The 20,443-nt window shown below is 37.2% G+C and overlaps 1 protein-coding gene across 1 annotated transcript in view; it reads left to right on the forward strand.

Annotated features, from left to right (window-relative positions):
• Positions 1 to 59: 59 nt before the first annotated feature.
• The window catches only part of FBXL17 (F-box and leucine rich repeat protein 17), a 122,849-nt gene continuing 102,465 nt past the window's right edge, over positions 60 to 20,443 (forward strand). The window contains exons 1-4 of the mRNA XM_083355520.1: positions 60 to 1,129; positions 3,801 to 3,923; positions 4,954 to 5,211; positions 8,746 to 8,877. Coding sequence (XP_083211646.1) covers positions 329 to 1,129; positions 3,801 to 3,923; positions 4,954 to 5,211; positions 8,746 to 8,877 — 1,314 coding nt within the window. The 5' untranslated portion in view covers positions 60 to 328. The remainder of the gene's footprint in view (positions 1,130 to 3,800; positions 3,924 to 4,953; positions 5,212 to 8,745; positions 8,878 to 20,443) is intronic.

A 20,443-nucleotide genomic window follows, 5' to 3' on the forward strand; every position in this document is an offset into this window, starting at 1 on the left:
TCGAACCGGCGTTTTCAGGCGTTTAACGCGTCTCCATCACGTGGGAAGATTCTAAGCGGAACCGGAAGTCAGGGCTTCCATGGAGTCCCCGGTTTGTTGCGGTTATTTTTAGAACACTATTTGGGGGCGGATCGGGGGGGGGGGGACGGAAGTCTTGGCCATTTCCTTCCATGTCCCGGAAGCTGAGGCGTTGTGGTTGTTGCCGGCCCCGGGGAGAGTAAGGACCAGGCGCGGAGAGAGCCATGTCGTGAGGCTCGCTGAGCCGCGCTGAGGCCGCTCAGAAAAGGCCCTGCCGAGCAGGGTGGTCGGTCGTGGCTCCGCTTCCTATATGGGCCATAGTTTTTCCAGGAAAGGCGCCAATTCGAAGGCGGAGAAAAATCCCCTCCGGGAGCCCCCGAGGGGGAAGCTCCCTCCGCCGCCACGGACCCGGACCTGCTTCCTCCGGGGGCCCTGCGTGCTGTGTTTCCTGGTCCACAGCGCCAGCCCACCCGCCGCCAAGGAGCAGCCGTCGCCTTCCTTCCTCTGCCCGGCTGCGAAGCCCCCCGGCAACCGCAACGCCCGCCGCCTCCTGCGCTGGCCTCCCGTGCCCGTCTGGGCGGAGCGGAGCCGCCGCTGCTGCCGCCGCTTCTTCTCCGGCCTGTTTTTTTCGCCGCCGCCGTCGTCGTCAGCGCGCCGGGGCTTCTTCGGGTCTGCGCTGGAGAGCAGCGAAGTTCCCGCGGAGATGGTCTGCAAGCGCAAAGGAATCGGGCTCCGCGCCTGTCCGCCCCGGAAACAGCCCCGTTGCGCCACCCTCCGGGGAAATGCGGCGGGGACCGGCGCCCCTTCGCCGCCCTCGAGCGACCCCGCCGAAGGCCAACAGGTGCTCTTGCCCGAGCAGCACCTCTGCCCTCTGCCCCGCGCCGTGGACTGTGCCAGGGAAGCTTCGCCTAAAGACTCGGCCGCCGAGGATGGGAAGGAGTTCATCCCTAGTAGCTCTCCCTCGCAGCTGCCGGAGCTCGATGGGAGAGAGAAGCACGAGCCGGGCGAACCCTACTGTGAGGAACCCCCCGAAAACCCGGAGGACTGTTGCCAAGACCCGCAGCCACCGGTGCTGGATATTAACCAGCTGCCTCCCTCCATACTTCTCAAGGTGGGTTTGGTGGTCATGCACTGCCCAGGGTGGTGGTGTCATAGCTATGATACGCAGACTTCCAAGGTATGCCATGGTTATCTCTCTCTCTCTCTCTCTCTTTTTAAAAAGCTATTTATTTATTTATTTATTTTATTTATTTTATTTAGATTTATATACCGCCCTTTCCCGAAGGACTCAGGGCGGTTTACAGGGCATTTAAAAAACGGTCAATACAAACGTTAAAACAAATTAAAAGAGATTAAATAGAGCCCTGAGAAAATTAAAACCCAGTTAAAATTAAAATTAAAAATATTCTTAGCCTGGGCCAGAGAGCTCGAAGAGCCAGCTATCATTTTTCTTCCTCCTGATCTTCAAGAGCTGCTCTTTGCGGATTTCTTAGATACCTGTGTTGCCTTCTGCTTCGGCTACCTTGCACCTGTTTCTTATTTTGGGGTTCAGTCGTGTGTTGAAAACAATCGGCAGCAGTGCCTGGAATGCCACTGCAGGATTGCAAACATGTGGCTAGATTGCTTTTGCTGCTGCTATTTTGCCATAGAGATGGGGATGAAGACTTGAACTTGAGTTCTGTGTCGTTTATAATCCATTTAGAGTACTGAGCTACAGGTTTATTGGCAGCAGTGCTGGCAAGGAGTCTTAAGTGAAGTTGAATCCCTGACTTGAGAGGATGATAAATGCTTTTATGAGATGATTTTTGTCTTTTCAGAAGGTGATATGAAGTAACTCAGAACTGTTCAGCTTGATGTGGAAAATTCCTCTTCCTGCTCTATTTATAAACAAAAATATCTTAATGAATAAATTTATTCCGTATGAATAAGTGATTCAAAGTGAATTATTTGCTGTAGCTTTGATAATTGCAACTTTCATTTCTGTTGTACTGGAATTGCAGGAAGAAATAAGTCTGAAATTAGAAGCTGCTAAACTGCTTATATTGCGGGGGTTTTAGTTTGCTTTTTTAAAATTTTACCCTAATAGCTCAAGACTTTAATAACAGATTCACAGATATCATTTGCCAAAACAAGCCTATTTTGTGGCATTTATCATATATATTTGAAAGTTTTAGATGGTTTTATTTTGTCTCTCTGCTACCTTGACAATGGTCTGAGCAGAATCAAGCAGAATAAAGTATTATACTGCTCAAAAAAATAAAGGGAACACTTAAACAACACAATGTACTGTATTTAATAGTAGAATGTCTTATCTTGTGTTCCCTTTATTTTTTTGAGCAGTATATATAAAATGCATAGGTGGCATTCAGGAAGACTGTATACCAAAATGACACATCTCTTTCTAAACAGAGATGGAGTATTGTAAAGATCCAGTCTAAAGACCCTTATTATGTGTCTACCCACTGGTGAAGTATAAAAATTTTGATGTTTACAAAACTGCCTTATTTGTTTCTTTATCTTACACTATTGCAGTTACTTTAGTCCTTGAAACAGATGAATAAAAAGCCCTTAAGTGACCCTGCAAATAATTCTGCCTAAACTTATAATTGCTGTCTATAATGACTGAATTTATGATAACTTTATTTAATAGAGCAGAGGTATTATCTTCCATTTTTAAACAGCAACTTGCTATTTACAGTTATTAACCAAATGTACCAGTTATTAAATGTCATATATTCAAGTTAATTCAAGTTAAATGCTTATTACTGTGGGTAACTTGAAGTGAAATAATTAGAATATTCCAAGAAGTAGACTATCAAAGTAATAGTTGCGCCTTCTAAATGTTTCTTCACTGACAGTTTATTTTTACTTTTTTAAAAATGTGGATAGTGCTGCATTATCCTTTTACCATGGCAGAAAATAAAGCCTTACATTGGCTTTGCTTGAACTGTGCTCCAGCTAGTCCTTGACTTACAACAGTTCATTTAGAACTGACTTTCAATAGCTGCCAAAAAACCAATACAGTCCTAGGCTGCAATAACAGAGGGATAGAATCAAGATCATGTGAAGTGTTAGTACCACTTTATAATGTTTTGGTAAGACCACACTTGGAATACTGTGTCCAGTTTCGGTCACCATGATGTAAAAAAAGATGTTGAGTCTCTAGAAAGAGTGCTCTAACAATGCATTATATAAGGGTTTGTAAACATAGACAGTTTCCAGTTAATTTTTGTCCACTTTTCTAGCATCTTGGCTCTTAATGGAAATGGTGTGGAATCTGTATGTACAAAAATGGGGGAGAAAGCAAATCAAATGCTTGTGGATTTGTCCCAGCATTCTGACAGACAAATCCTACTGTAACTTAATATAATTTCTGACGGTTGTACCACTTCATCTCAGATTTTCAGGCACTGCAAAGAAACTTTATCATTCCATGTAATAATGTAATTGCTACAGATACAATTTTTATCTGTAATCCTTACCCCCTCCCTTTTTTACTTTTACTAAATTTAGTCTAATTGCTTAAAGTCAGAAGCTTGCAACTATTATAAAAATGATGGCCTAATAAACACATTGAATGTGTGCAATTTTTAATGGTTTTTCATAGCCAGCATAGCAACCATTGGAGAGGATGTTGAGTATTAATGAGTAGCTGTGAGAGATGTACAGCTAGGATTGAAAAAGATGCTTGATGCTTGCATTGAAGAATTGTTAAGATTCTATCATTGGCATGTCATTAAAAGGAACTCTGAAGTTATATGACTTTCTTTTTATTTTCATAGATATTTTCCAATTTATCTTTGAATGAGCGATGTCTTTCAGCATCATTGGTTTGTAAATACTGGCGTGACCTCTGTTTAGATTTCCAATTTTGGAAACAATTGGATCTCAGTAGTCGTCAGCAGGTATGGAGTAGGCAATATTAAAATATGAATGTCTTTTTCTTCAGATAAAAAGTGATGCTTGAAAGATGAACATATGGAATGTATACTATGTCCGATCATTGCTTAGTTAGTAAATACTTTTGAGTATCAAATGCAATTTATAGTTATGTTCACATGCAAAACTAAGCACAGGTTAATTATGCTATGTGCTATAGTATGTACTTTGAAAAGACTGAGCCACTAGCAGCAAATTTTACAGATGCTTCTCTCCAGGCAACATTCCACCCATTAGGATTATATATAAGTTCAAAAAGATGTTTATTCTGAATCAAAATGTGAGTGAAGCCATGTGGTCCTGCCACTTCTAAAAGTGAACAAATATGACCCCATGGCATGGTTTTGTATTGTGGTTGAGATTTTCTGTAGACATAGTGTGCTGAACCACAGTATGGCTTAACATAGATAAGCTAGCTGAATGATGATATAAATAAAGCATTTTATGTAGCCCAGCCACCTATGATTTTTCTCTGTGATTTTTCTCTGATGTATGTTGGGACATTGTAAACAAACTGGTGTGACATGGACTTTTTTGTTGTTCCCGACAAAAGCTTAGATCTTGGTTGCTTGAATGTTGGCATAGTGCAAGGGATTTTTTCTAGTGCAAAAATATTTCTTAGTGCAAGTACTAGGTTTAGAGGTCTACATAAGTGCTCAGTCTTAGACATCTATGTTGAGAACTAGAATTTTTGAGGTATTTGTATGAAAGTTAGACATAGGTTATAGGGAGTTGGAAATGTTTCTATGTACAATGTAACATAATAGCAATTTTAATTCTTCATGTCACAAGCTAAGAATAAGAACTAATATACGATCTTGCTCTAAAAAGATTAAATGCAGATTATCTAAAAACTGCTTTTCCCTACATAATAGAGTTTACAGTGAAGTACCAAGCAGTCAGTTCTAAAGTCAGAAACCAATTATCATGTGGTTTTGTTTGTATAATTTTTGATAAAGACAAGTGTAATGTTATATATTGGCTATCATTTGACAGGTCACTGATGAATTACTGGAAAGAATTGCATCACGAAGCCAGAATATAACTGAAATCAACATTTCTGATTGTCGTAATGTGACAGATTCTGGTGTATGTATGCTAGCATCTAAGTGTCCCGGACTTCTAAAATATACTGCATATCGGTGTAAACAGCTGTCTGATACATCTCTGTCTGCTGTTGCCTCACAATGTCCTCAACTTCAGAAAGTTCATGTTGGCAACCAAGATCGTCTTACTGATGAAGGACTTAAGCAGGTAAGTTTCTTCATACCAGTTAAGTTCTGCTGTATGTGCCTTTAGATAATTCTAAATATACTTTATTTAGAATTCAGCTGTTGATAGTTTTATATGGGACCATTTAAGTTTTGTTAAACCTTGTATATAATTAATGTAATTAATTAAAAATATGCAAAATCCAACAGTTATTAGTACTTTGCATGCTACTAAAAAAATTTAATATGGCATTTTGGAAACTTTTGAAATAAGTTGTGATTTCTTGCAGGTTTTCACAGTATTTTGAACATTGGATAACATTGCCTCCTACATCAAGAGGGATTACATACTTTTTAATATATATATATATAGTACAATTTATATCAAGGATGCCCTGTCTTTTCCAGTCTTAGAATTTTGTATTTGTTCCAGAAGACATTCTAGAAGTAAATTTACTGAACTAGATAAGGCAGTGTGAGAAACTGCTGTCTGTGGACGATTAAGTTTGCACCATAAAATTCCATACCTAATCTTATTTCTTTGATATGAAAATCTGTCATTCTTCCTGGTTACACTATAAATTGGAATAGGTAGACAATGCTATTAGCAGTAATCTTCAGAGCTGTGTTTATCTCAGTTTACAAGTTTGTGGAAAACCTTTTCAATTGCCAAATTCAATTACAACAAATGAGCAAAATCTAGACAAATAGTCTTGAATTATTCAGGTATGTGAGGTAAGTCAGATGTTTTCAAGATTAATTTATATTTTACATAATATTTCAATTTTTATAACTACTGTTTTAAAGCAAATATACAAGCAAATTAGGGTTTTTTGGGTAGAATCATTCTTCAAGTTTTTATTTACATAAATTATAATTATTGAGAAAGTGAGAAATTATTTTAATTTAATTAAAATAAATGCCCAGAACCTGGTAGAGAGCCTGCATAATGGAGTGGAAGGATAAAATCCTATGGCCTGGAAATTATACTTTTGTTAATGCAGCCTAAAAATTGCACTTATCCTTTTTGCTGCCATATCACATCTGCATTCCTCCAATTACCAATCTATTGTAATTCTAATATATTCACAAACATGCCAGATATTTTCCATGATATATATGTGCCTTTGATTTTAGCAATAGCGCTAACAATAGCACTTAGACTTATATACCGTCAACTAGCGCTTTACAGCCTTCTCTGGGTAGTTTCAGCCTATTACGCCCAACAATCTGGTCCTCATTTTACCGACCTCAGAAGGATGGACGGCTGAGTCAACCTTGAGCCAGTCAGAATTGAACTCTAGGCTGTGGGCAGAATTAGCCTGCAAAATACTGCATTCTAATCACTGTGCCACCATTTTCATTCTTAACAGCATATTTTTGTATTTGTATATATTAAATTCAAATCAATATAAAAGCTACAAGTGATGCAAACAACCATGGAAGATACATGCTTGGCATCACAAGAAAAGATAGAAAGACCTGCACATGGATTAGAGAACAAACAAAAGTATACCATATCATCAAGAGAGTTAAAAAGATTGAAATGGAAATGGGCTGGTCACATAGCAAGAAGAAATTATGGCAGGTGGACTAAGGCAGTCATAGAATGGATTCCACTTGATAAAACGCGTCCACAAAAGAGACCTAAAACAAGATGGATCAATGACATCAGCAAGTATGGCGGACCTAATTGGCAAAAGAAAGCTCAGGACCATATTGGTTGGAAACATGCAGAAGTGGATAGACGTTGGCTAGAGTAAATAAATAATGCTCTATTAAATAGCAGTTTTATTCCATTTCTTTATCTTATCATGGTTAAATTGTGGGAGAAAAGGAGGAAGCTGTGTTGGATTTTTTTGCTCCTTGAGTTATTTGTAAAAATAATAAAGACAGGATACAAATAAATAATTAAATGAGATAAGATTAGTTGATAACACTTGGTCTTATGCATTCCATTCTGACTTTTGGTGTTTATAAATCAGTTTGCAGTATAATATTTCAAGGTATTTATTTAACTCACATTGGTTGACCTGTAATTCTGCCCAAACTTGCTTTTGAAGATAGTGACATTTGTCCAGTTCTAGTCATATGCCACTTTAACACTTCACTGGTGTCCATGGTTTCTGAAAAATAACAGAGATTTGAGTAGACCACCAGTGTTTTCCTTCCCATTGTGCAAGAGTCCTTGAATGTGGAAATTTAATGTCATTCACATTAAATGAATATTCTCTGGCCATGTTTCTTTCAAACTCAGTCTTCAAACTGTTTTTTTATCCTGCTCTTTATAACTTCCCTGTCGTTTTGGAGAAGACAGCGACAAGATACAAGCTGAATAACTTTAGCTTTGTTTTGTGATCTGCTATTATTTTACCAGTGTAAAATGGGAATTATTTTGAGTGAACTAAATAAAATGACTGTTGGTTTGAAAACAAAATTTACACTTCAAATTTCCCTTTTCCTAAAAGCACCCAAAGTAATGCATCTTATAATAGAAGTACATTTTAAAAAGTTGTCTGTGTATATGCACAGCTTTTTCTGAATAGAAAATGCATTTGATGGTCTGCAGTGTTTGTTAAATTTAGGTTTGCAATAGCTACATGTTATACTTCTTATATACCTTCCATATTCTCAACTTTCATTTCACTACTTGGTTGGCTTAAAGCTATTATTTAACTCTCACTTATGACACATATCTACCTTGTGAAAGGTAACTGCATTTAGTTCTGGATACATCTATGAAGAGGCTTTTAAAATTTAACCTACTAAATCCTAAAAACACTGAAATGGTACTGGTTAAAAAACTTATTCCTATAGACAGTAATATATAGTTAGTTTCCTTCAGTTTATCTGAAGGAAAGATACACAGTATTAATTTATTTCTATCTGGGATACGGTAGTAATATTTTTGCCAGCTCCAGTTGTAAAAAAGTGTAATTATTCACTTAGTAAGAAGTATTACTATTTACCTTCGACAGAGGTTAATGCAAAAACTAAAGCACTGAATTCTTAATGGAAGCTGAAACATCTGTGTGCAACATTGGTATTATATTTATAGTTTTATATACTGTATACTGTACTGTGCTGATTAGCAATAAGTTGGTAGAACTGATGGCTTTATCAGATGCCATGGCTTTAAATGTTGTATGAAGAACATATTATTAGGAATTAAGATTTGCCTCTAGCGACATTCTTGAAAGTAACTTTGAAATTTTTTTTAAAGATCATGTTAAGTGTATAGTTAATATAATAAGCCTGTTTCTTTTATGACTGTAGGAAATCAGAGCCACTGTGAACTTCTGAAGCACTGCAGTGATTACTGTAATAGAAGTTAATGTTTTGAGGTCAATATGCTGCTAAAACATTGTTAAAATCTCATTATCTAACCATTTAATGTGCATATGCATATAGACAAAAACATACATGTTACTAACTGCCTGTAATGTTTTCAGTGAAATTCTTTTTCTTGCTAGATGTTTTTCTATCCTTGTAAATTGTTTTGGTGGTTCTATGGTAATAAGTAGAATACAAATGGTTTAAAGTATGTTGTTAATGCAGACTTTAACTTCATTTATAGTTGGGCTCAGAATGCAGAGAATTGAAAGACATTCACTTTGGGCAGTGTTACAAGATCTCAGATGAAGGAATGACCATTATAGCTAAAGGGTGCCTGAAGTTACGGAGAATATACATGCAGGAAAACAAATTAGTAAGTATTTTCTGCTATACCTTTAAATTGAAATTGTCCATACATTCTTTCGGTGCCCTCCCTCTAACCTATACAAGGATTTGTAAGTTACAGTAGCCTGATTCTCAATAAATTCTTTGGGTAGAGGATTTTGAAAATATCAGTTGGCTGCACCAGCAGTAATTTCTTGCAGGAAACTATCTCAGCAGTAAAGGAGTTTGTGAAATATCTCCCTTTTGAAAAATGGTCCAATAGTTTGCTTTATTCTCTTATTTTTTTCACATTTCCATATTACAATGCAACAAAGTAAACATGTTCAGGTATTTAGAACTTGATTTAGGATAGCAACATGGTCATATTTAAAATTTAAAATAGAATCATGTTGAATATATATGGATGACAACATTTGTCATCATCAAAAGAAATGGACTGAAAGACTTTCATACCCTACTGAACTCTTATCTTCCCAGATATACAATTCACAATAAAGAAAAGACTAGACAGTTACTGTTTTTAGATGTGCTTGTCAGCAGGCAGGAAAATGGAAACTTAGAAAACACGGTTTGTCACAAGGCACCCATACTCCATGCATTCTTAGTTTCAACATTAACCATCTGCTATCACACAAAAGAGAGTTGTGTCAGAACACTATATGGCAGGGTGAGAACCTACAGCAAGCTAAACAACTAAGGACAGGCATCTATGTGAACAATTCAGGCAGAATGGGTACGCACAAACATTTATTACAAGATGCCAATGCAATACACAAGGGGAAGAAAGAAGACCAACTGTATGGCACACTCTGCCATACATAAAAAATATTTTGGAAGCAATAGAATGCAGCTTTTACGGTCTAATGCAGTGATGGCGAACCTTTTAGAAACCGAGTGCCCAAACTGCAACCCAAAACCCACTTATGTATTGTTGGGTGCTGGGTGAGCGTGGCCCACTGGGTGGGCGTGGCTGCGGTGGTAACAGCAGCCTGGGTGGGACTAAAAAGTTCAATCGATTCCAACTTTGCGAGATCTTTTTTTTTCTGGTGAGAAGTTGAAATTGCTTGATTGATAGAACCTCTTTTTTTTCCACACAGCGGTGGAGGCCGAAAGCAAATAGGTTTTATAAAACCCAACTAAAGGCCTAGGACTGGGGTGATGGCATGTGTGCCCACAGAGAGGGCTTTGTGTGCCACCTGTGACATGCGTGCCATAGGTTTGCCACCACAGGTCTGATGTAATCTACTGCATTCTAATGTAATCTATCAGATCCCATGCATGGATTGCCACTGTAACTATGTAGGAGGAAGCTAACTACCAGATTGCAGAAACACAAGCAAGTGATCAGATGAGGAGACCTAAACTCATTGGTAGCCTCACATTGCAATGAACAAGAACAAACATTCAGTTTCACTGCTGTTGGCCAAGCAGGTATACAGATAGCCAGGGAAATGATTGAAGCCTGGGAAACGGGCCCCTTGTCAATCAAAAGGAGAGCTGATTTACCACCAGCTTATCAGGTACTTAGGAGCTGAGGACTTGGCAATGCAAAGAAGCAACATGATGTCAGGAAAGCTAAGGCTCAAAATGACTAAGGCTTGTGACAAAAGTAAAAAATAACAAAAAACGTATTTCACCATGAAAAAACAAGAAAAAAAGTCAAGGAAACGATTGGTCCATCAATGGGAGAAAATGGCAAGAAGGTGATAAGCAATAGGGAGAAAGCAGAACTGATTATTTCCTTTTTTTTGCATCTGTTTTTACACACAACGAAAAAAACAGTCCAATCTATCAAAAACAATATTGTAAAAGGGATTAGGAATACAAGTCAAAATATGCAAGAAAATGTTAGGAGAACATTTATCCACTGTAGACAAGATCAAATCATCAGGACCAGATGGATTACACCCCAAGGTTCTGAAGAAACTGGTAGATGTGGTCTCGGAACAGATCTTGGAGCACTGGGAACTATCAGAGGACTGGAAAAGGGCTGATGTAGTTCCCATCATCAAAAAAGGGAGGGGGGGACAGGAAACTACAGACCTATCAGCCTGACATCAATACCTGGAAAGATGCAATGAATCTGTAACACTTAGGAGCAAACAACATCATAACCAGAAGCCAACATGGGTTTGTCAAAAAACAGGTCATGCCAGACAAATTTTATTGCATTTCTTTAACAAAGTGACAAAATTATTGGACCAGAGAAATGATGTAGATATAATTTACTTGGACTTCAGTAAGGCATTTGATAAAGTAGACAACTACCTACTACTTTATAAGATAGAAAAATGTGGGTTAGATAGTATCAGCACCAGATTTATTCATGAATGGCTGACCAACTGCACTTAACATGTAGTCCATCAACACCCCAATCAATTAAAAAGCCACAGATAACTAGGCACCACATGAATACTATCCATGGAAAATCCCAAAGCACACATTCTGGTAGAGAGAAGTTCCCTGAAGATGGGTTCCAGCACAAGTCTGAAAGCTCGGAAGACTAAATCTCTGGTTTTAGTGGCTGACTCAGATTAGATCCTGCAGGAAAGTTAAAAACCAAGATGATGGGCAACCTGCGAGTGGTTATCTTCTCTATCCCATAAACCACCCCTCAATGTAGCTGGCCACTATTAAGAGGCCCAGGCCAGGTGGCAGAGCCATGTTTTCAGGCTGTTCCTGTGGGAATGGATCTCGCCAACAATGGGAACATTATTGGTGAGGTCTGCCAACAAGAGACCACAGCAGAAAAGGCTCTTTTCAAAATTCTTTTGGCAGATGGGATCCAAAATAGGCCTTTTTGGCTGGAATGAAATGAGTGAGTTGGGCTAATCCCATCAGGGTTAGATGGATCCTCAAATACATTTTTTTGTTTTTATTTATTCTTATTTATACTTGTTAGTCACCCAGAGTCACCTTTGATAAATAGATGAAGGGATGAATGCATGCATAAATAAATGGATGAATGAGTGAAGAATGGATAGATAGATAGATAGATAGATAAATTTGCTGCCATTTAATTGCCTTCCACTTAACCAGTTTTATTTTTCTGTGAGAATTGTTTTCTGTAACAAGTTTAATTTAATTGAAAAGCTAAACTTGGAAATTATCCAATATGAACCAGATGTCTATGTATAATAAGTATCCATATTTCATAATAGAAGATTTAATCAGAAACTCCTTTATTTGCTTGGCATAGTATAAAAAGTATAGCTTTTTTTATTGAAAAGTTTTAACATACAATTTTTCCCTTAAAAAACCCCCCTCCCCCTCCCTTCTCCCTCCCCCCCTACCTCTCCCCCCTCCCCCCCTCCCCCCCCCGACTTCCCAGAGCTAAATACAAGGTATATATAAAAGAAAAACAATCATAAACAACCATATACTAACAACCATAAACTCAAAAATCTATCACTCTCTAGCTTATATAGGATAAAACAAACCTTAATAATATTAAATATATATAAAAAAAACTAAGATAGGAAAAGAAAAAAAGAAAGACTTATTCAAATGCTACATGAAACTTCTTAACCCTATACTTGTTCTGGATAAACTCAATCCATTTTCTCCATTCCATAATATAGCGTTCTTGCGAGTGATCTTTCAAATAGGCCGAAATCTTCGCCATCTCAGCCAGGTCGGAAACCTTTAAAGTCCACTCTTCTATAGTCGGCAGTTCCTCTTTCTTCCAATACTGACCTATCAAAAGTCTTGCTGCCGTAATTAAATTCAACATCAACTTAGTGTCCACAACTGTAACATCTGTAATTATTCCCAACAAAAAAAATTGCGGACAAAACTTTATCCTCTGTTTAAAAATCTTCTGCATATTCCACCAGACTTTTATCCAAAAAGCCTTAACCTTTTTACAAGTCCACCATATGTGAAAATATGTTGCGTCTTCGTCACCGCACCTCCAACATTTAGGCTGATAATTCGGATACATACTTGCAAGCTTTTTAGGATCTAAATGCCATCTATAAAACATTTTGTAAAAATTCTCTCTTAGATTTTGAGCTTGTGTAAATTTTACGTTCCTCACCCAAAATAAAAAGTATAGCTTATTGTATATGAGTTTTGTTTTTTGTAGTTTTCTTGCACTGAAATTATGCTTATGTTAATAGATAATAAATAAATCATCATATAATTTGAGTGGGCATGGGACCCCTGAAGCTTTTAGCTCTAATTTTTCTGCCCTTGTGGATTTCTGTGATAACATTGTTAAAGCTGCCATTTTAAAATATAGTAAGTTTTTACCTCTATAAGACACCAAGAGTCTTTTAAGTGTTTATAACATGGGTGTCAAACTCGATCTGTCACATGACATATTGTGTCATATCTTGATGTATCACAATTTTTTTTTTTGTGGAGGCGGGGTGGGCATGGCCTGTGGTGATGCATCCGGCCTGCAGGCGACCCTCTGGTCTAAAGGGTTTCCACTTTAACTAAAGTGCCACCAGATGCAAAAAGCCATATTTTTTGAAATTTTTAGGCCCATGTCTTTGTGTTTCTTAGGAACTGACTCCTACATGTATCTCTATCTCCTCACATAACTAATCAAAATTGAAATAAATCAATATCAAAGAAGTTATACTTTATTGAAAAATAAACCTAGAAATCTTCGTCTCAGCTCATTTCCAACAAAGAGAAGACCAAGTGCTTGAGCTGTGAGGTTTATTCTCATGACAATATATCTTGGATGGTTACATCTAAAGTAAACCCTTGCATACATTTAGTTATGTTATCTTTTCTGCTTCTGATTCAAGGAAAATCACTGTCTTTCTGGTTCAGTGTTTCCTACTACATTGACTTAAGGAATTGTAATGTCCTAAGTTTGATTATTGTTTTACATATTACAGATGACTCGGTGTTTTTTTAACCATCTTATGAGATTGGAATGCTTTCTGTTACCTTCCCACCGTAGTGGTCCCTATTTTTCTACTTGCATTTTTACGTGCTTTCGAACTGCTAGGTTGGCAGAAGCTGGGATGAGTAACAGGTGCTCACTTTGTTACACGGCACTCGGGATTCGATCTGCCAAACTGCCGACCATCTGATCGACAAGCTCAGCGTCCTAACCCACTGAGCCACCGCGTCCCTTTTCATTTTAATGCTATGCTTATAGCATAGAAAAGTGTGGGCAATTAAAATACAATGCTTCGTGAACACGTTTCATGAAGACACTTTTTTAAAAAATTCCATTTATATCCTGCCCTTCTCCGAAGACTCAGGGTGGCTTACAAGCTTAGCAGTAGCCTTCATTCTATGTACAGTATATGCCTGCTTATTAGGGCTTTCACACACACCCCAAGCGGCATTATTACAAAGTCAGCTTAATTGCCCCCAACAATCTGGGTCCTCATTTTACCTACCTCGGAAGGATGGAAGGCTGAGTCAACCTTGAGCCTGGTGGGACTCGAACCTGCGCTAATTGCAGGCAGCTGGTGTTACTTAAGGAGGCATTAGCCCACTGCTCCACCAAGGCCTTTTAGGTGAATATTGTCAAGATATCATGATCTGAGGGCAATGCAGCTTATCTATTTGCACGGAAAGTATCCTGCATTGGCAATGATATACCCAGTTGTTTTGGGCTTAAAAAAAATCTTGTTTCTGCAAGCTCTTCCAGCTGAGTCACTGGGCAATTTAGCTTTGCAGGAGTGCTGAGTAGTCTCAGTTAATAAAAAAATATATAAATTCTCTAAATGCAAATAGTTTCTGTGGAGTTGGATTTTAATTCTCTTGCCCCCAAGAGTAGCAAAAACAAGAACAATAATATTCATATGAAAATATAAAGTTTATTTAAATGATGCATATGGCTGCCCAACTCACAAATAATGACACTTTAATGGGAAAAACGATTGTGTGATATTAATTATTGCATGATATTGATCTCTAGGAATAGACATTCACATTATCCATATTCCATTGTTTCACTACTAAGTGCTTTCTGCACTTTATTTATTGAATACTGATTCCTTTATATTAATAGACCTAAAAGGTTGAAGTTGTCTACCTGCTCAATATCTTCATTGTCAATTCTAAGGTTAATTGCTGTAGCAATACCATTTATTTCGTTCTTCTGTTTGTATTCCACCTTTATATTTACTTTTACCCTCTTTATATATAATTTTAATAATAAATGCTCCTTGACACTTATTAAAGCTGGCATATCATTAGCATTTTAGCTATCAAATAGTGTAGTTCAGGGGTGTCAAACTGCCAGCCCACAGGCCGGATACGTCATCCCAAAACTGCACCCACCCCATTGCCGGCAATGGAGAAAAAGCTCTGATACGTTGCGCGACGTCACGTGACATTGCGGGTTTGACATGTCTGGTGTAGTTGATCAGCATACCACAAGTTAATAATGTTTATTCCTCCAATTTTGAAGCCATGTTTATTTATTTAGAGCATTTATTAAACCACCCATCTTCTAACCAGCTCTGAAAGGCTCTCGGTGTTTATTGTCATCTAATCCATCGTCTCTTGGTATATATTAAGCACATTGAACAGATAACTATGCAGTCTTGACTCAGTCCTTTGACAATTTGAAGTCTCTTTCACCACGTTTTTTCTATATTGTGGGTTCTTGTCCTTCGTATAGTTTAAGATGATAACAGTGGGGTGTTCTAGGTTTCCCATTTTCTTAAGAACATTCCTTAAGAAATGCCAAGGTTGGCAATAATGAGGAGTATTAGTGTGGTCTAGGAAACAAAAATGAATCCATACTGTGGGTTCTTGTCCATTGTGTAGGTTTAACATGAAGACAATGAGGGATTCTAGGATTCCCATTTTCCTAAGGACATTTCTTAGCTTGACATGTATTAATTTTTAGCATTCTTTTGCTTTCTCAAATATCCAGTGTGCATCTGCAAAATGTCTCTTATTTTTCAGCCTTGTCTAATATTCTTCAACATCTAACATTAGTACTTCTTAGCTTCTTATAAATAGGGAATATCTTTCTAGTGTATTAGATGTTAATGTCTCTTGTTCATTCCATTTCCATTGAATCTTTTTTTAAACCAGTTACTACCTGTGCATTGTAGCCCTTTAACACATCAATTCTAGATTGGAACATCATGAACTCAGAAATGTTCTGGAAATATTTTCTTGGGGTTTTTTTTGCATCCATCTTAAATTTTGTTGTAGATATAATTGTAATACTGCTTCTTGTCTCTTCTGACAGCTCTGAAATCTTTGTTAAGTTCCTTTTCAGAGATTTTTATTGGAAGGGGTTCTTGTTTTTTGTTTTTGTTTTTTTTGGATTTGGCTTCTCTTCTCTTCTTGGTAACTTGCTCCATTTGTTCTGACCGAGTTTGCTTTCTTTGGTTTCTTGGTCAATTGAGTGTTTTTTTCACATTCATCTTTGACAACTTTAATTTTATTTTTACATTGCTTCTAGATCCTTAGCAGTGAGATTCATGATTTTAAAGCAATTCCTGATATTCTCCTTGTAAATTATGGTTATACGCTCAAGGTTATATTGCGGAATTTGGTTGTCTTTGTATTTTCATTTTAGCTTGGCACATGTGAAATTTGTGATCTGTTCTAGAATTAGCGTCTGGCCATGTCTTTGTTGTTATTGAGTTCTTCCACTTCATTGTGCTAAATAGTATAATCAATTTTATTTCTCTCTGTTCTGTCTGATAAAGCCCATTGTTTTGGTTCTCTGAAAAATGTGTTGGAAATCAAATCAGTTCTGATAAGTCAGGGGTGTCAAACTCAATTTCATTGAGGGCCGCATCAGCATTGTGGTTGCCCTCAGGGGGCCGGGTGGGTATGGCCAGGGTGGGCGTGGCCTACTGGGTGGGCGTGTCTAGAGTGCGTATGGCCTACTGGGTGGGAATGGCTAGCTCTACATCGTTTGCATCAAGGGTACCTATGGGTACCTGGGCAGGAGTGGGACAGATCTGAGGGTCTCTGGCAGAAGGAGAGTCTCTGGGCCAGGGCCAAGGCAGTGGGGGCCGTTCCCTCACTGTTTCCAGGATGGCTTCGCGGGCCACATTAAACCACTTCGCGGGCCGGATCCAGCCCCCGGGCCTTGTGTTTGACATGTCTGTGATAAGTCATTTTTCCTTCATTTTTGTTTCTTAGGCCATTTTACATTTTCTTCATTATTTCAACTTTGGCATTACAGGGTTCTACCGTAAGCAGTATATTTTGCTCAGGCATTCTGTTAATTTCAGATTGGACTTTCCCATAAAATTTGTAAACTTCTTTTTTTCAGCAGTAGTTGGAGCATAAAGTGGACGTTTGTAATGTTAAATGATTGTCTCTGAAGTCTAATTGATATTATTTAGTCATTGACTACATTGTATCCAAATGCTATTTTTGCTGTATCTTTCCAATTATGAAAGCAGCATTATTCCTTCTTTATTTTTCATGTGCTGAATATCTAATAATAATAATAAATAATAATAAACCTTTATTGTCAAAGTACAACATGTGTACATTGAGATTAGCTGAGCCTCCCCCCGTGCTCTCTCCCCCCAACACACAGTGACAACTAACCCTCCATCCTATCACACCATGTGAACCAACTACACCACACACCGGCCTCCCAAGTCAATTCTGCATTAAGTTCACAGAGATTATATCCCATTTAAAAGCCTAACAGCCCACGGATAAAAGCTATTTTTCAGCCTGTTGGTACTGCTGGCAATACTCCTATATCTCCGTGCAGGGTGTGAGTCATCCCTGAGAATAGGTGACCTTAAGTGTCCAACTTTAGTCCACTTCCAATTTGCTGATGATTTAGATCAGTGGCCCCCAACCGTTTGGTCTCCAGGGACTGGTTCTGTGGAAACAGATTTTCCCACAGACTGGAAGGGATGTGGTTTCATGTGCTGCCTGCATCCCACGGATGGTGGTTTGCTTATTTGTGTGGCCCGGTTTCTGGCATGCCATGGCCTGGTGCAGGTCCACAGACTGGGGGTTGGGGACCCCTGCTTTAGATGATGGCTGTAAACAATTAATTTCAACTTTCACTATGTAGAGTTTTCCAATGTACAGGTTTGTCTTCCTTAAGCTCCATATTGCCACTGTAATTCTGGTATGGTCCCTTTGGGTTTTCTTTTCATGTATGGTAATGTCAACCAGAAGATGTCTGAAAGGCTTTAATTGAGCCACATTTTCTTGGTAAATGTGAGCTTTACCATTGCCTTCTCCCACTGTATGAAATGATGGCTTTGTCATTCACACTCAAGTGATCATCTGTCTCCAGCATTTTCTTGCTGACCTATAAATATACCTACTTGTTTTAGCTATGCAGCTGGGATGGCATTTGAATGGTAAGTGACTTTTCTGTGATTGTGTACGTTTGGCATACATTGCTGGAGTTTTTTACTCATTTTTTTCTACATACAGCACACACACACACACACTGCCTGAGATAGCATAGTAGGAGATGCAGGAGAGATGTATTACCTAGGTTTCCTACTAAATCAACTATATCCTTTTGGACCATTTTTATTGCAGGTGGATTGTGTTTTTGCATATGTAGGAATATACAAACAAATAATTTGCAATATATTATTGTGTATGCAATTTGTAAAGCAATCTTCATACTTTGAAGAATGTTTCACACTTGATATTTTGTTAAACCTGTAGTAACTGATATTCAGTGATAGCTGTTTTACAGTGATGATTGTGCTTGAATGCAGTATTTTCTCTTGTTAAAATTCTTTTCTGTCTTTAAGTGAGTTACCAGTAAATTTCTCAGATGACTGAATGCACACATAAAGTTCCTTAGTTATTATCTCCAAATAAGAAGGAAAAAATAGTTCCAGTTGACCTTTAGGTGGCAGTATGACTTTAGAGATACTTATATGTGCCTTTATGTCCTTGGACCTTGGTGGATAATAGAAATGCCAGAAATGGTAGATTTTGATTAAATTATGTTATTGTGTGGCTATAATTTACAGATTTCAGCATATATGTTTATTTTACCTTATATATTAGTACAGTAGTCTTGGTTATAACCATAGAACTATATGACTGAAAAATTATGTATTTTTAATAATTATCAGTCTAACTTTAGGAGTAAAAAACTTCCAATAATTAGATACTATTTTATTTATATCAGACATTTAAAATGGTACTTTTATTTTAAAGAACTTAAAATGGATAGTTTCAAGTTTCCAATTATAACCAGTTTGTAATTGGAAGTAAAACTATAGTGTACATTTATAGTTAACTTTTCTTGCTGTGAATTGATTTACTTCCTAATACGTTAAGACACTAAGGTAGCTCTCTTATATTATTGCTTTATTTCAGAGATTTAAGATTAAATTCAGCTGCACCTATATTTCTTTTCTCCACTTTTTGTAAAACACAATAAAGGTTGTTACTTTGAGTTCTTTAGATTCTACTGAGGATATGTACTGGCTAAATTTATGAAGTTAATTTCTTTGACTAATTCAATGATAATGAGGGAACAGTGCTTGTAAATTTAAGATATCTAATAGAATGATATTATATACAAACAACATTTACAAAGATAAATTCAATCAAAATTAGAATAAATTACAGCGATATTTTCATCCAGAGGAAGAAAGTCAGAGGAAGACATAAAATGCATGAATGGTTTTATTAGTATGCTCCATAAATGTTTGAAATCTTGCTAATTAGTTCATAAGGTTAGATAGTTAACTACCATTCATTATTATGTAAACATATACTGTTTTCCATAATTATGAGAAATTAAAAATACAAAACCAGATATGAAGAGTACAAATATGAAAATATTTAAAAGTTTTTAAAAATCCAAGTAAGAAAGCTCATTTTTACACAGCAGCTGGTAAATAAAAAATAAATGCACAAATAATACTTCATTCTATTTGTTCCATAGAAGTTACTTTAGCAGGTTTAGGGACAAATACTGAAAAGACGGAAGTGTTTCAGATATAAGAGAAATAGGTATAGGTTCTTTTGTGATCAGTATATATTTGACCTTTAGGTTCTCCTCATCTAAAATTGTATCAATTTCATTTTGTGTATGTTTGTCATTCATTTTCAGGCAAAATGTTCTTCGGGCTTGGAGAATTTTTTTTGAAATAATCTCTAGGTGTTCCATATCAAGAGTGCAATAAAATATTTTTTCTTGTAATAGTCCTTAGCATTTTGCAGTTAAAATGGTGATGAAAAAGTAACTTTGTTACTAATTCTCACATTTATGACCTATACGGTCTATAAAGCAAAAGAAAACTGAAGTAAGATTCTAAGCACAGTTGTGGTTTCACTTAATACCATTTCACTTAATAACCAAGTTACCAGTGCAATTATGGTCATTAAATGAGGACTCTCCTTAATTTTCTTTGTGCATGGTGGGCAGGAGTTTATTTAGGAGAACCTTGTTTAAAATTTGAAGTGGGTTCTGTCTTATTTTGATACAAATTTGATTTTATTGGAAGAGTTTCAGCTTAAAACACATTTTGAGCTCAAAACATTTCTAGTGAGATTGGAGCGCTTATTGTAAGGTCAGAGTTTTGTGAATTAATAAATTATGTAACAATGATTGGCTAGAATAGAGTTGGCCAAATTCACTCTTTAACTACTGAAAGAAGTTGGTTTCTAAGGTGCAAGTTAATTTTGAGAAA

This window comes from Vipera ursinii (assembly GCF_947247035.1).
Source record: "Vipera ursinii genome assembly, chromosome: 2".
Lineage (NCBI taxonomy): Eukaryota > Metazoa > Chordata > Lepidosauria > Squamata > Viperidae > Vipera > Vipera ursinii.